At 49.1% G+C, this 13,219-nt stretch overlaps 1 protein-coding gene across 1 annotated transcript in view; it reads right to left on the minus strand.

Annotated features, from left to right (window-relative positions):
• LOC137416449 (EF-hand domain-containing protein D2-like) overlaps positions 1-13,219 on the minus strand; it is a 70,113-nt gene that overhangs the window by 12,197 nt on the left and 44,697 nt on the right. The window contains exon 3 of the mRNA XM_078776248.1: positions 12,068-12,202. Within this exon, the coding sequence (XP_078632374.1) occupies positions 12,068-12,202 (135 nt within the window). The remainder of the gene's footprint in view (positions 1-12,067; positions 12,203-13,219) is intronic.

Consider the following 13,219-nt stretch of genomic DNA (forward strand, 5'->3'; position numbering starts at 1 on the left):
AATCCAGACGATTGATGGCTGCTTGAAGACCGTCCCAGTCGGCCTGAGTGAAATGCCAGACTCGTCGACGCTGGGGAGGCTCTCTGAGAATGGCCAGAGAGATGTCCACTTTGACAAGCACATGATCAGAAGAACCGATTGGAGCAGAAGAAGAGCAGCAGACATTAGCAGGGAAGTTTGTCATAACCAAGTCTAGAAGAGAAGATACTCCATTGGCTGAGATCCGGGTCGGGAAATTGACAGATTGTGTCAATCCCAGTGAGTCACAGAAGTCCTTTGCAGAGGTGCCATGACTGGTGAGAGAGTAACCCACACCCAACCAGGTGGCATGATGACAGTTGAAGTCACCACATATGAGGAAGAGAGAGTTGGGATGGGTAGATAGAAGGTGGTCCATATTCTCAGACAGCGAGATGTAGATCGAGTCATCACTGTTTGGTGGACGGTACAACACACATATTAACAAAAGGTGGGAGTGAAGGGGAAGCCGTAGCCAAAGGTATTCCTGGGGGTGAGGTGGAGAGAGGGCAGTGCAGGGCGAGTGAGGAAGAGAGTTTTTAATAAAGATAGCAACCCCACCTCCAGGACGAGGCTCAGGTCTATCATACCGGAGGAGGGAGTAACCTGGGAGAGATACCAAGGAATCAGAGACACCATGAAGGAGGAAAGTTTCTGTTAAGCAGATCACGTCTGGTTTGTCAGAAGCAACCTGGATGGAGAGATCAGACAAGTTTGAGCGAAGGCCCCGGATGTTTGAGGTCCATACTGTTAAGAGGAAGGGGGAGCATCGGATACAGAACAGGGGGGGGGGGGGGCGGTAGGGTAAGATGTGGAAGAGGAGGAAGAGGTAGGGAGAGCTGTTGAAGGTGTGTCGGAGATTACAGAATAGCTTGGAGAAAGGGAAGAATGGGGCAGACAAAAGGTTTGATGGTGATTGGGAGAGGTGCAGTGAGGTGTTATTTGACGAGGGGGAAGAGCGAGGCAGAAGGTTGAGGGAGATGAAGGTGAAAGTTGGAAGGGGGAAGAAGCGGGGAGGACGCTTTGAGGGGGAGGGGTGAGAGGGGAGTCTCGGAGGGGAGGAGCGAGGGAGAGTCTCGGAGGGGAGGGGTGTGGGTGGAGATTTGAAAGGAATGGGTGATTGGGAAGATTTTTTGGGGAGGGGCAAGGCGGAAGATTTGAAAGAGATGGGTGATGGGGATGATTTGGAGGGGAGGGGCAAGGGGGTAGATTTAGAGGGGAGGGGTGATGGGAAATGGGATTTTGGGGTGATGGGATTTTGAAAAATGTACGATTAATGGGAAACGAACATTTATTGCAAAATGAGTTTCTTGAGACATTCGAGTCAAAAATACGTTTGAGGACGCTGGAGGGAGGATGGAGTGCTGGAGAGTTTAGGGAATGAATGAAAGATGCACTATAAGAGATGGAATTTTTTTTTGGAATGAATGGATTTGGTGAGCAAGTCAAAAGCATCCTTTTATAGAAGAAGAAGAAGAAAAAGGTGTTATAGAATATGACAGAATACAGGTCTTCAGGGTTCAGATGACATTTTTTAACAACGTGATCACAAACAACGTGGTCGAAGAACGAACGAACAAATAAGAACGAATAAACGAATAAGAACAGAAGGAGTTTTTATTTATTGTTTTTTTTTGAAATTTAAAAAAAAGGAAGTATGGGATGAAAAGACCGTGAAAAACAGAGACCGGAAAATAATTGCAGCGCAATCGGAGAACCGCTGAGACAAAAACAAAGCCTCAAGCCAAGGTCGGACACGGTAGCCTCGTACTACACTTAGGCCTCAGAATACGCGATAAGAAAGACCGACGATTCTGTACACAGGTATGAAAAACCAACGCCAAGAATACTATTAAAGACACCCCAATAGGTACATACAAGACCAGTTTCGACAAAAACACAATTGTGAAAAGTTACTTAACTTCGAAAGCGAGCGCGCATGGACAGCTTTGAAGAGACGAGACCTCCAATCTTGCACATGCGCATTGCATTCCAAGATAGGGCAAAAAGCGATAAATAACATTTGAAAAAGTGATGGATGAGTTATGACTAAACTAGGTGGACGAGTTGGTTAGGTGACAAGAACAAGTCGATTCGATTTTGGTTCAGGTCCGAATCCAGATCCGGCCTATCAGTGGGATAAAAACAAAAACTGTTCAGCCTGGCGGAGGTATGCGCTCTACTGAGTGCCGTTCTAGTTTAATATTTGATAGGCGCAAATGATTCTCCAGCACATACTACATAAATTGTCAAAATAGAATGCGTTGGCCTGTTAATGTTCCCATCTAAACCCATAGCTCAAAATGAACCTAGGTTTAAATCCCATATACACTCTTCCATGTCCACCGATGTCCTTGAAATAAATGCAAAAGAACAGATTGCTACCAATGATTGCCTCGAAAATTATACATATAACTCTTCCATTGCCTTATTTTTGTTGTTTAAATAAAGTTCCAATAAAGGTGTTCTGCCAAAATAAAAATACAAAATTCAGCAGCATTTCATACCAAATGGATTTTTATTTTTATTTTTTTATATATTTTTTGTATACAAGATCGAGGCTCGTGAAAGAGCGAACATTAATCACACAGAAAGACAAACCGACACATAAAACAAACTAGAACGGGCACTCGGTAGAGCGCATACCTTCGCCGCAGCTACTGTTCTGTACTTGGTAAAAATACGATTTTGACCTTTTCGTGACCTTGACCTTGACCTTTGACCCGATTGCTCCCAAAATCTAATCAAATGTGTCCCGTATAATAACCAATCATCCCACCAAATTTCATGCAATTCGGTTGAATACTTTTTGAGTTATGCGAATAACACACACACACACACACAGACATACAAATAAATACACAGCGATCAAAACATAACCTTCCGCTTTTGCGAAGGTAATAACATCGGGAGCGGTAGACAAGATGGGGAGAGAGGGGGAAGCACACAAACATTTGAAAGCAGGGACCGAGAGACATCGAGACATCGAGAAATCTGTGGGAGGGAGAGGGCTTTGGGGGGGGGGGGGGGGGAGGCATGGGAAGGGGGGGGGGCGGGGTGGGAGAGGTATAAAACATATGGACACTGCCAAGACTTCCAGGAAAGAAGTTGGAATTTCAAACAAGGTGGATCTGGGGTGAATTAGTGGGGGTAGAAAAGATCAAGGTTTTGGATTGGGGAAGATAAGAGATGGTGGTGAACAGCCGTTTTAAAGACCTGGAGGGAGGAGTGGGATTGAAGGGAGTGGGGGAGTTTGTTCCAGAGGCAGGAAAAAAGGGGAATAAAAGAGTGAAGGTCAGCAGAGATACGAGATTTTTTTTTTTTTTTTTTTGGATACAGAGTCGAGGCTCGTGAAAGAGCTAACATTTATCAAACAAACAAATCAAACAAACAAGCAAACAAAGTATATAAAAAGGGGAGCGGTCGACAAGATGGGGAGAGAAGGGGAGGAAGCACACAAACAACATTTGAGAGCAGGGACATCGGGAGATGTTTTTGGAGGGAGAGGGCCTGGGGGGAGGCAGGATAGGTATAAAACGCAAGGACACCAAGGACTTCCAGGAAAGAAGTCAAAAGTCACCTCAAAAAAGTAGATTTGGGGTGAAATTAGCGGGGGTAGAAAAGATCAAGGTTTTGGATTGGGGAAGATAAGAGATGGTGGTGAACAGCCGTTTTAAAGACCTGGAGGGAGGATAGGGATCGAAGAGAGTGAGGGAGTTTGTTCCAGAGGCGGGAGAAAAGAGGAATGAAGGAGTGAAGGTGAGCAGAGAGTCTTGATTTTGGCAGTTTAACCATAAGAGGGTTGCAGGCAGATCTTGTGCGACCTGCAGGAATATTTGGGGGACAGAGCCCAGAGAGAGCTGGGGGAGCAAGGCCGGAGAGGAGTCGGTAGAAGACGGAAAGACCACCAACATGCCTGCGGTGATTAAGTGAAAGGCCCTTGGAGATAGCGTCATCGTGGGAGATTCCAATGATTCTGAACGCTTTGGTTTCAACAGCGTGAAGACGAGCTAGGTGTGAGGCAGGAGCACCAGCCCAGAGGGGAGAGCAGTACTCCATTGAGCTGTGGATGAAAGCCTTGTATGTGGTGAGGAGCTCAGGTGTGCCAAGGAAGGACTTCGCACGACGGAGTATGCCCAGTCGGCGACTGGCTTTTGAGGCCAGCTTGGAAATGTGGTTTTCCCAGGAAAGATCATGGCAGATAGTGAGACCCAAAAGCTTGAGTGACAGAACTTCTTGGAGAGGATTATTCAGAAAGTAGATGGGAAGGTTGTCCAGTCGGTCTTTTCGGAGAGACATCGTAAGAGGGTGAGATTTGTCAGGATTGAAAGACATGTTCCACTTGTTTGCCCAGTCTGTGATTTTGTCCAGGTCTGCAGAGAGTGAGGAGGCTGCAGACTGCCGATCTGAGGGATGAGGAATGGAGCGGCAGAGAGTGGAGTCATCAGCAAAGAGATAGAGAGGATTTTCAAGAGAGTCAGAGAGATCATTGATGAAGACCAGAAAAAGCACAGGGCCCAGAACACTGCCTTGGGGAACTCCAGCCTGAACAGGAAGAGGAGATGAGAGAAACCCATTCAGGGCCACACGTTGACGACGACTAGAGAGGAAGTCCCCCAGCCATGCGTGGAGATTTCCATGGATACCAAAGGAGGAGAGTTTGGTGAGCAGAGCGGGGTGCCAGACCGTATCGAAGGCAGGTGATATGTCGAGGGAGACAGCTCTAATTTCCTGTTTGGCATCGAGGACCTCCATCCATTGTTGAGACAGCAGAAGCAGCATGTCCAGAGTAGAGTGACCTGGTCTGAAACCGAATTGATGATCAGAGATCAAGCCATTGGAGAAGAGGAAAGATTTCATATCTGAAGCAATGATGGATTCCATGACTTTGCTGATAATTGGGAGAAGGCTGATTGGTCTGTAGTTGCTAGGATCTGTTTTTGCACCTTTTTTGTACAAAGCGGTGATGTTGGCTGATTTCCAGGATGCTGGCAGATGACCTTGAGCAAAAGATAGGGTGAAAAGAACAGAGAGAGGGTGAGATAGAGCGGCAGAGCAGGATTTTAGGACCCGTGGGCTGATGCCGCCTGGTCCAGTTGCAGAATCTGAGTCGAGGTTAGACAAAAACTCCTCCACCTTGTCAGGAGAGAAGGACACAGAGTCCAGGTGCAGTTGGGTTCGACTGGGAAAGGTGGGAACAGAGAGAGATGGGTTTGGGACTAAACATTTTGAGGCAAACACAGAGTTGAGGCATTCGGCTTTGTCACGTACAATGCCAACTGTGTGGCCATTTGAGGTAAGGGAGGGGATGGAGGGGGAACAAACACCAGAAACGGATTTGACCAGACGCCACCAGGATTTGGAGGAAGGAGACAGGTTTGAGAGTTCATTCTTGAGAGGAGAGATAGTGCTTCCTGGCACTCCTGAGGGTAGACCCACACTTGTTCCGAGCTTGGTGGAAGGAACTGAGATTGCCTTCAGTTGGATTAGCCTTCCAAGAGGCAAAGGCAAGTTGTTTCAGGGCTACTGCCTCACCACAAGATTCAGTGTACCTTGGACGGGAGGAAGGGTAAGACAACTGAAGATGAGATGGGATAAATCTGTGCATCAGAGAGAGCAGTTTGCTTTGGAAGAATTCCCAGGAAGAATTGATGTCAAAGGCAGTGGAGATGGGAGACCAATCCAGACGATTGATGGCTGCTTGAAGACCGTCCCAGTCGGCCTGAGTGAAATGCCAGACTCGTCGACGCTGGGGAGGCTCTCTGAGAATGGCCAGAGAGATGTCCACTTTGACAAGCACATGATCAGAAGAACCGATTGGAGCAGAAGAAGAGCAGCAGACATTAGCAGGGAAGTTTGTCATAACCAAGTCTAGAAGAGAAGATACTCCATTGGCTGAGATCCGGGTCGGGAAATTGACAGATTGTGTCAATCCCAGTGAGTCACAGAAGTCCTTTGCAGAGGTGCCATGACTGGTGAGAGAGTAACCCACACCCAACCAGGTGGCATGATGACAGTTGAAGTCACCACATATGAGGAAGAGAGAGTTGGGATGAGTGGATAGAAGTTGGTCCATGTCGTCAGACAGTGAAATGTAAATTGAGTCTGTAGTGAAATTATACCAAAGTTGAACCCAGGAGAGATACACGCTTCAGCCACTGAAGGGCGTCTATAAAACCTGGGACATCCGCGACACTGAGCCACTCCTGTGACATTTACTTTACATGTAGTCTTGAATGGTACGTATATGCTAGACTCGCACATATATACTAGACTCGCTTGCTTTGACTATTATCGGTCCTCTCTGTATGATACCAAGATCCTGATATCTATTGCATGATTGTATTTTTACAGGATGATGCCAGAGATCTAATTGAGATTAAACCTACCTATGGGACAAAGTTGTGGAACCGATTGATTTCCACGACACTTAATCGCAATTAAGATCTACGGAAATGGCGGGACACAAGATGATCAATGTACCGACACTCGGCGCCGACCCACAAGCTGAGGATTCGGGCTCGGTGTTCACTCACTGGCTCAAAACGCTGGAGAACCAGTTCGGTGCCCAGGATGCCGTTCCCACCGCTGAAACGAAGCTGTCTGTGCTACAGACCAAAGTCGACCACCACGTCTACAGGAGCATCGCACGATGTACGACGTATGATGCTGGCAGAACTAAAGCGGCTCTACATTAAGAAACGGAGCGTGGTGTACAACAGGCATCTACTCGCCACGCGGCATCAACAGCCAACCGAGTCGATCGATCGCTTCGCTCAGGAGCTGCGGCACCTCCTTGCGGACAGTACTCAAGAGGTACGGACACACGAGCAAGTCCAGGACGATCTTGTCCGAAATGCTTTCGTCTCTGGGATCAGCTCTACAAATCTGAGACTCAGGCTCTTGGAGACAGCTGACCTGACGTTCGCGGAGGCCCTACGGTTGGCCAACGTTTACACTGAGGCCCGGGAACAATCCACCGCTTATGACCACGCACGGGTCGTCGCGGGGACTTCTCAACTCGCTCGACCGGAGAGGGCTACCGCCGAGGATACGGGTGCGGGCTCGACTACGGCCAAGCCCCTGGCCGCTCCCGAGGTTGACTCGGATTCCGGCCTGGCAGCAGCTACAGCAGCCAGGCCCAGGTCTGACCGGAACGCGACGTGTTACTTCTGTGGCAACCGACAGCATCCCAGGTCAGCGTGTCCGGCTCGGGAAGCCATATGCCATTTGTGTTCTACAAAAGGACACTTTGCTAAAGTCTGCAAGAAGGCCGCGCGGGGCACACGAGCACGCGCGACCTTGAATGGGCTTATCTCCGAGCCAACGGACCGAGCACAGAGGGGGGCGCCTCACCTGGCCTTGATGAGCGGTCCTCCTCCTTGTGGGCCCCTGGCTGCACGCACGTCCTTGGTGAGATACACCGGGCCGCCGAAACAAATGGCGCGAACGCGACCGGCTGCGGAGCGACCGACCTTGACTGGCATTCGAACGCCCTCCTCAAACAAAAAAAGTTTTGGCTTTGAAAGCTCCTCCTGTTGTGCAACAAACGCTGCACGTGACACGAGCGCCATCTGACGGCAGTTCGGACGAACTACACGCTCTTGATCGAGCACATGAAAGTACAATTGACTGCGATCTTTCGCACATGACACGAGCGCCATCTGACGGCGGCTCGTACGAACTACACGCTCTTGGTCCGGCACGATCAACTATGCGTTTGGCACGGGGGCCCTCCGGAGGCTCCTCAAACGACCGGAAAACTGCAGCCAGTGTGGGATGCATGCGCGAGGCGCGATCTTCTCGCTCGGACGGCGCAATACCTGCCGGATCTTCTGGCCTTGATCAGGCCATTATCCCGCTCTTGGTCGAAGGCATTTTTGCGTGGGCCCTAGTCGACACAGGATCTACGGATAGTTTCATCGATCAGCGGCTGGTGCATCAACATGGGTGCCGGTCATCAGGACTACACGACGGATCTTCATGGCCTCCCAGGGACTTCGGCTCAGCACGAAGGGGGAATGTCGATTGAAACTTGTGATAAAGGGACGCATATTTTCCGATGTACATCTCATGGTCTTGCCTGCCTTATGTGCTGACATCCTGTTAGGACACGATTTTCTTAAGTGACATGGATGTTTGGAAATTGAATTCGGTGGGACGGATACGCTTGCTGTGTGTGCACTCGCAAAAATGGAAATTGAGCCTCTTTCGCTGTTCCCCAACCTGACCACTGACTGCACTCCTGTAGCGGTAAAATCGCGGTGCTACTCACGAGCGGACGCGCAATTCATTGCGGAAGAAACGGCCAAACTCTTAAAGGACGGTGTTATCGAACCTAGCCAGTCGCCGTGGCGGGCCCAGGTCTTAGTGGTGCGAAGTGAGGCCCATCTCCGGCGCATGGTAATCGACTACTCACAGACGGTTAATTGCTTTACACAGCTGGATGCCTACCCCTTACCGGGGATGGACGCGCTAGTACGACTGGTGGCCCAGTACTCCGTCTACAGCACTCTCGATCTGCATAGTGCGTATCATCAGATCCCCATCTCTAGGGCTGATCGCATCTATACCGCCTTTGAATCGGGTCAAAGGTTATACCAGTTCACCCGATTACCTTTTGGGGTGACAAACGGGGTCGCCTGTTTTCAGAGGGCTATGGACGACCTCGTTACTAAGGAGAACTTGACAGATGTCTTTGTCTATCTGGACAATCGTACGGTTTGTGGGTATGACCAGGAGCATCACGATGCTAATCTGAAGCGCTTCCTCGAGGTCGCGCATAGGTATCGCCTAACCATGAATGAGGCTAAGTGTCATTACTCTCAATGCACAATAGATCTTCTGGGGTACACTGTGACCCATGGCTCAGTCTCTCCGGATAAGGAGCGTCTGCGACCTTTGCTCGATTATGGCCCCGCCCGGCGATCGAGCTTCGCTGAAGCATGCTCTCACGCTGTTCGCCCACTATTCGAAGTGGGTGCAAAATTTCTCCGCAAAGCTCCGCCCCCTCGTGGCCTGCGACATGTTCCCCATGAGCCCGGCTGCTTTGGTGGCCTTCGGGGGCCTTAAGACCGACATCGCTGGCGCCGCTGTGGCGACGATCGACGAGAGCGAATCTTTCGTCTTAGAAAGTGATGCCTCGGATCATGCGATAGCGGTGACTCTCTCCCAGGGGGGGTGCCCTGTGGCTTTCTTTTCGCGGACTCTCACCTCCGCTGAGCGGAGGCATTCGTCTGTCGAAAAGGAAGCATACGCGATCGTCGAGTCGATTCGGCGATGGCGACCGTACTTAGTCGGGCGATGCTTCCAAATCATCACGGACCAACGAAGTGTTGCGTTCATGTACGACACCTTACATGCTCAACATATTAAGAATGAGAAAATCACTCGCTGGCGCATCGAACTCGCCGACTTCTGCTACACCATCAAATACCGCCCGGGGAAGGATAACCTGGTCGCTGACGCCTTATCGAGGCCGGCTCCGTGCTTGGGGATCGTAACTTTGGAGGGTCTGCGCACTTTGCACGACACTATGTGTCATCCAGGGGTGGTGCGTTTCGCTCATTTTGTGCGTAGTGGTAATCTGCCATACTCGATTGAAGACATCCGCCGGATCTACCGTGACTGCGCTATATGTGCGGAACTCAAACCGCATTTTTACAACCCTCCCATGGGGACGCTGGTTCGGGCTACTAGACCATGGGAGAGATTGGCAATGGATTTCAAAGGACCGCTGCCGGTGTCGAGCAACTCTCGTTATCTGCTCACTATCGTTGATGAGTACTCGCGATTCCCTTTTGCTTACACGTGCGGGGATATGACGGCTGCCACGGTCATATGGTGCCTGCAGAATTTGTTTTCTATGTTTGGGTATCCGGCCTACGTGCATACCGATCGGGGTGCGGTGTTCCTGTCGCAGGAGGTGAGAGGTTATTTGCTCCAAAATAATGTTGCTTCGAGTTACACCACACCGTACAGACCCCAGGCGAATGGGCAGATCGAACGCTTCAATGGGATTATATGGAGGGCCGTCATGCTAAGCCTCCGGACCCTCGGCCGGGGTCTCGATAAATGGGCTTGGTCGCTACCTGCGGCTCTGAACTCGATCCGGGCTCTCCTATGTACGGCCACCAACCAGACTCCTCACGAAAGACTGTTCCAACACCCTAGAAGCTCGGGTAGTATCCGATCTTTACCCAGCTGGCTCACTGAGCCGGGGCCGGCTTATCTCAAATGAGCGGTGCGCACGAGCAAGTACGACCCCTTTGTGGAGAAGGTGCAGGTACTCCAGGCTAATCCCGAGCATGCTCGTGTGCTGACGGCAGATGGACGCGAGTCCACTGTCTCCGTATGCCATCTCGCCCCTTGTGGGGTCATCGACCCTTATAGGGATATCGACGAACCGATCTACGAGTCTATGGACTCTACCAAAGCTTCCTCTATGGAACCTTTGCCGTCACCTCTGTCGTCACCTACACCCCTGCCTGAAGGCACTGAGGTGCTCCCTCCGACACCTCCCTCCACCGGCTACTCCGACGCAGGGGACTCCGGGCTTGGGGACGCCGTACCCGGTAGTTTCCGGACGCGGGCTGGCAGGGTAGTTCGCCACCCCGACCGCTACGGGTGGACCGACTGACATGGAATGACGTACCACAATCAATTAATGCTGACGCACGCTTGCGATCTGCCTAGCGGCAGTATAGTTCTAACGGCGGGGAGAATGTAGTGAAATTATACCAAAGTTGAACCCAGGAGAGATACTCGCTTCAGCCACTGAAGGGCATCTATAAAACCTGGGACATCCACGACGCTGAGCCACTCCTGTGACATTTACTTTACATGTAGTCTTGAATGGTACGATTGGTACGTATATGCTAGACTCGCACATATATACTAGACTCGCTTGCTTTGACTATTATTATCGGTCCTCTCTGTATGATACCAAGATCCTGATATCTATTGCATGATTGTATTTTTACAGGATGATGCCAGAGATCTAATTGAGATTAAACCTACCTGTGGGACAAAGTTGTGGACCTGATTGATTTCCACGACAGAGTCATCACTGTTTGGGGGACGGTACAGAACACATATGAACAAAAGGTGGGACCGGAGGAAGCCGTAGCCAGAGGTACTCCAGGGGGTGAGGAGGAGAGAGGGCAGTGCAGGGAGAGTGAGGAAGAGAGTTTTTGATAAAGATAGCCACCCCACCACCAGGACGAGGCTCAGGTCTATCATACCGGAGGAGGGAGTAACCAGGAAGAGATATTAAGGAATCAGAGACATCTTGAAGGAGGAAAGTCTGTTAAGCAGATCAAGTCTGGATCGTCAGAAGCAACCTGTATGGAGAGATCAGTCAGGTTTGAGCGAAGGCCCCGGATGTTTGAGGTCCATACCGTTAATGAAGAGAGAGGGGGAGCATCGGCTACAGGACAGGGGAGGGGAGGAGTAGGGTAAGATGAAGGATGAGAGGGGGAGGTAGGGAGAGCAGTTGATAGTGGGTCAGAGATTACAGAAGAGTTCCAAGAAAGGGAAGGAGGAGGATGAAAGGTTTGATGGTGAAGGGATGAGGCACCGTGAGGGGTTGTTTGAGGGGGGGGGGGCAGAGGAAAGTAGTGGGTTGGGGGGGGGGGGGTGGAGGTATGAGATAGAAGGGAGATGAAGTGGGGAGGAGGCAGCTTTGAGGAGGAGGGGGGAGGAGGGAGAATTGGAGAGGAATCGTATGGGGGGAGATTTGAATGGGATGGTGAGTTAGTCCAGTGCTCTTGTCCAATTTTTAACTGGCTGACTGTTCAATTGAACATGGCATTATAAACCTTTCCGGATCTACAAATTTATAAACCTGGTCAAATTTACAACTAAAAATCATCAACACATCAAGGGTGGTCGTGATGCAGTATTTGAACACAAACCTCAACAGCTAAAGATAAGGCCAAAACCATTTTCCACAACCCTAATAAGTTCCCACGATACCCTTGCATGTGACCCTCAATTACAAAAAGTTAATGCAAAACCAGAAAAGCACTTGCGGGTTTTTAGAAATTACCTTTGCTTCAAAGAAATCCTTTGCTCCTTTAACACCTTCAACAGAAACGTCAATCTCAGCAAGCATTGCCAGGGCCATGAGTCCACTCTCTGCCTGTAGCTTTCCAGCTGCTGCCTTGTGGAAGATCATCAGAAACTACCAAAAAAAGGAAGAAAAATATTTTACATGGAGATAAATCAAGACAACAACATCTGCACAACGTAGAGTTTTCGAAAAATGGCAATATTTTAACAACGCAAATGAACGGATTGCCTCCAGATGAACAAGATATTGAAAATGTCAAAGACCAACAAATGATTTGCCTGTGACCAACTGTCTTCAATGGACAATCTGTACAACTTCAGACCATCAACACCTTCCCCACCTCTTGATCATACTTGTCGTTTAATTATCTACATTTTAAAAACCAACTCCCAAGTTTAAATGGTGCATAAGGAATAGAATATATACTTCATTACATATTTTACAATAAACAAACAAGTGCTTGCTTGTGAAGCTTTCATTACAAGTTATTATTTAAAATGAGCATCTTTAAAAGTGAAGTTTCCAACTGGTGCATCCGTACGAGGTTAGGCCTTTTCAGGCATATCAACATCTCGTGCTTAGACTCAGAAACGAAGCAAACATCACAAGATGATGTGCATTTCCCAACTAGTCACACCAACACTGTCACCGTAGTGCGTAGAGCAATGTGGCAAGGCAGGTGATCAAACAAGAGCCTGCATATGGCTGCCAGTGAGCCAGTGAACTGCACTCCACCTGAACACAGGCTAAAGCCTTCCATATTGCAATTCAGTTATTAACGTACATTTTATCCCAGAATTTGTTTTTCTAGAGACAGCAATACAAAATTGGAAAAAGGCAGATGGCAGATGGAGATGGCACATACAAAAGGCAGATACAACACCAATAATTTTTTTTTTTTTTTGGGGAAAATCAAATCCAGGCCTCAAATCCATTTGTATTTCCCTCTTGTGGAAAGAGAAATGTACACCACATGTTGACAAACAGCTGAATTTAAGTTTATTACCTCTGCCAATGAATGTGGTTGGAGGTTGTTTTCACCCGTCTTTCTCTCTGCAAGATGTCAAAAACTTATGAACGGATTCGGACAAAAATTGGACAGTTTGGTTTGAGTATGTGCCAAGAAGG

Source organism: Myxine glutinosa, chromosome 4 (genome assembly GCF_964187855.1).
Source record: "Myxine glutinosa chromosome 4, kmMyxGlut1.1, whole genome shotgun sequence".
Lineage (NCBI taxonomy): Eukaryota > Metazoa > Chordata > Myxini > Myxiniformes > Myxinidae > Myxine > Myxine glutinosa.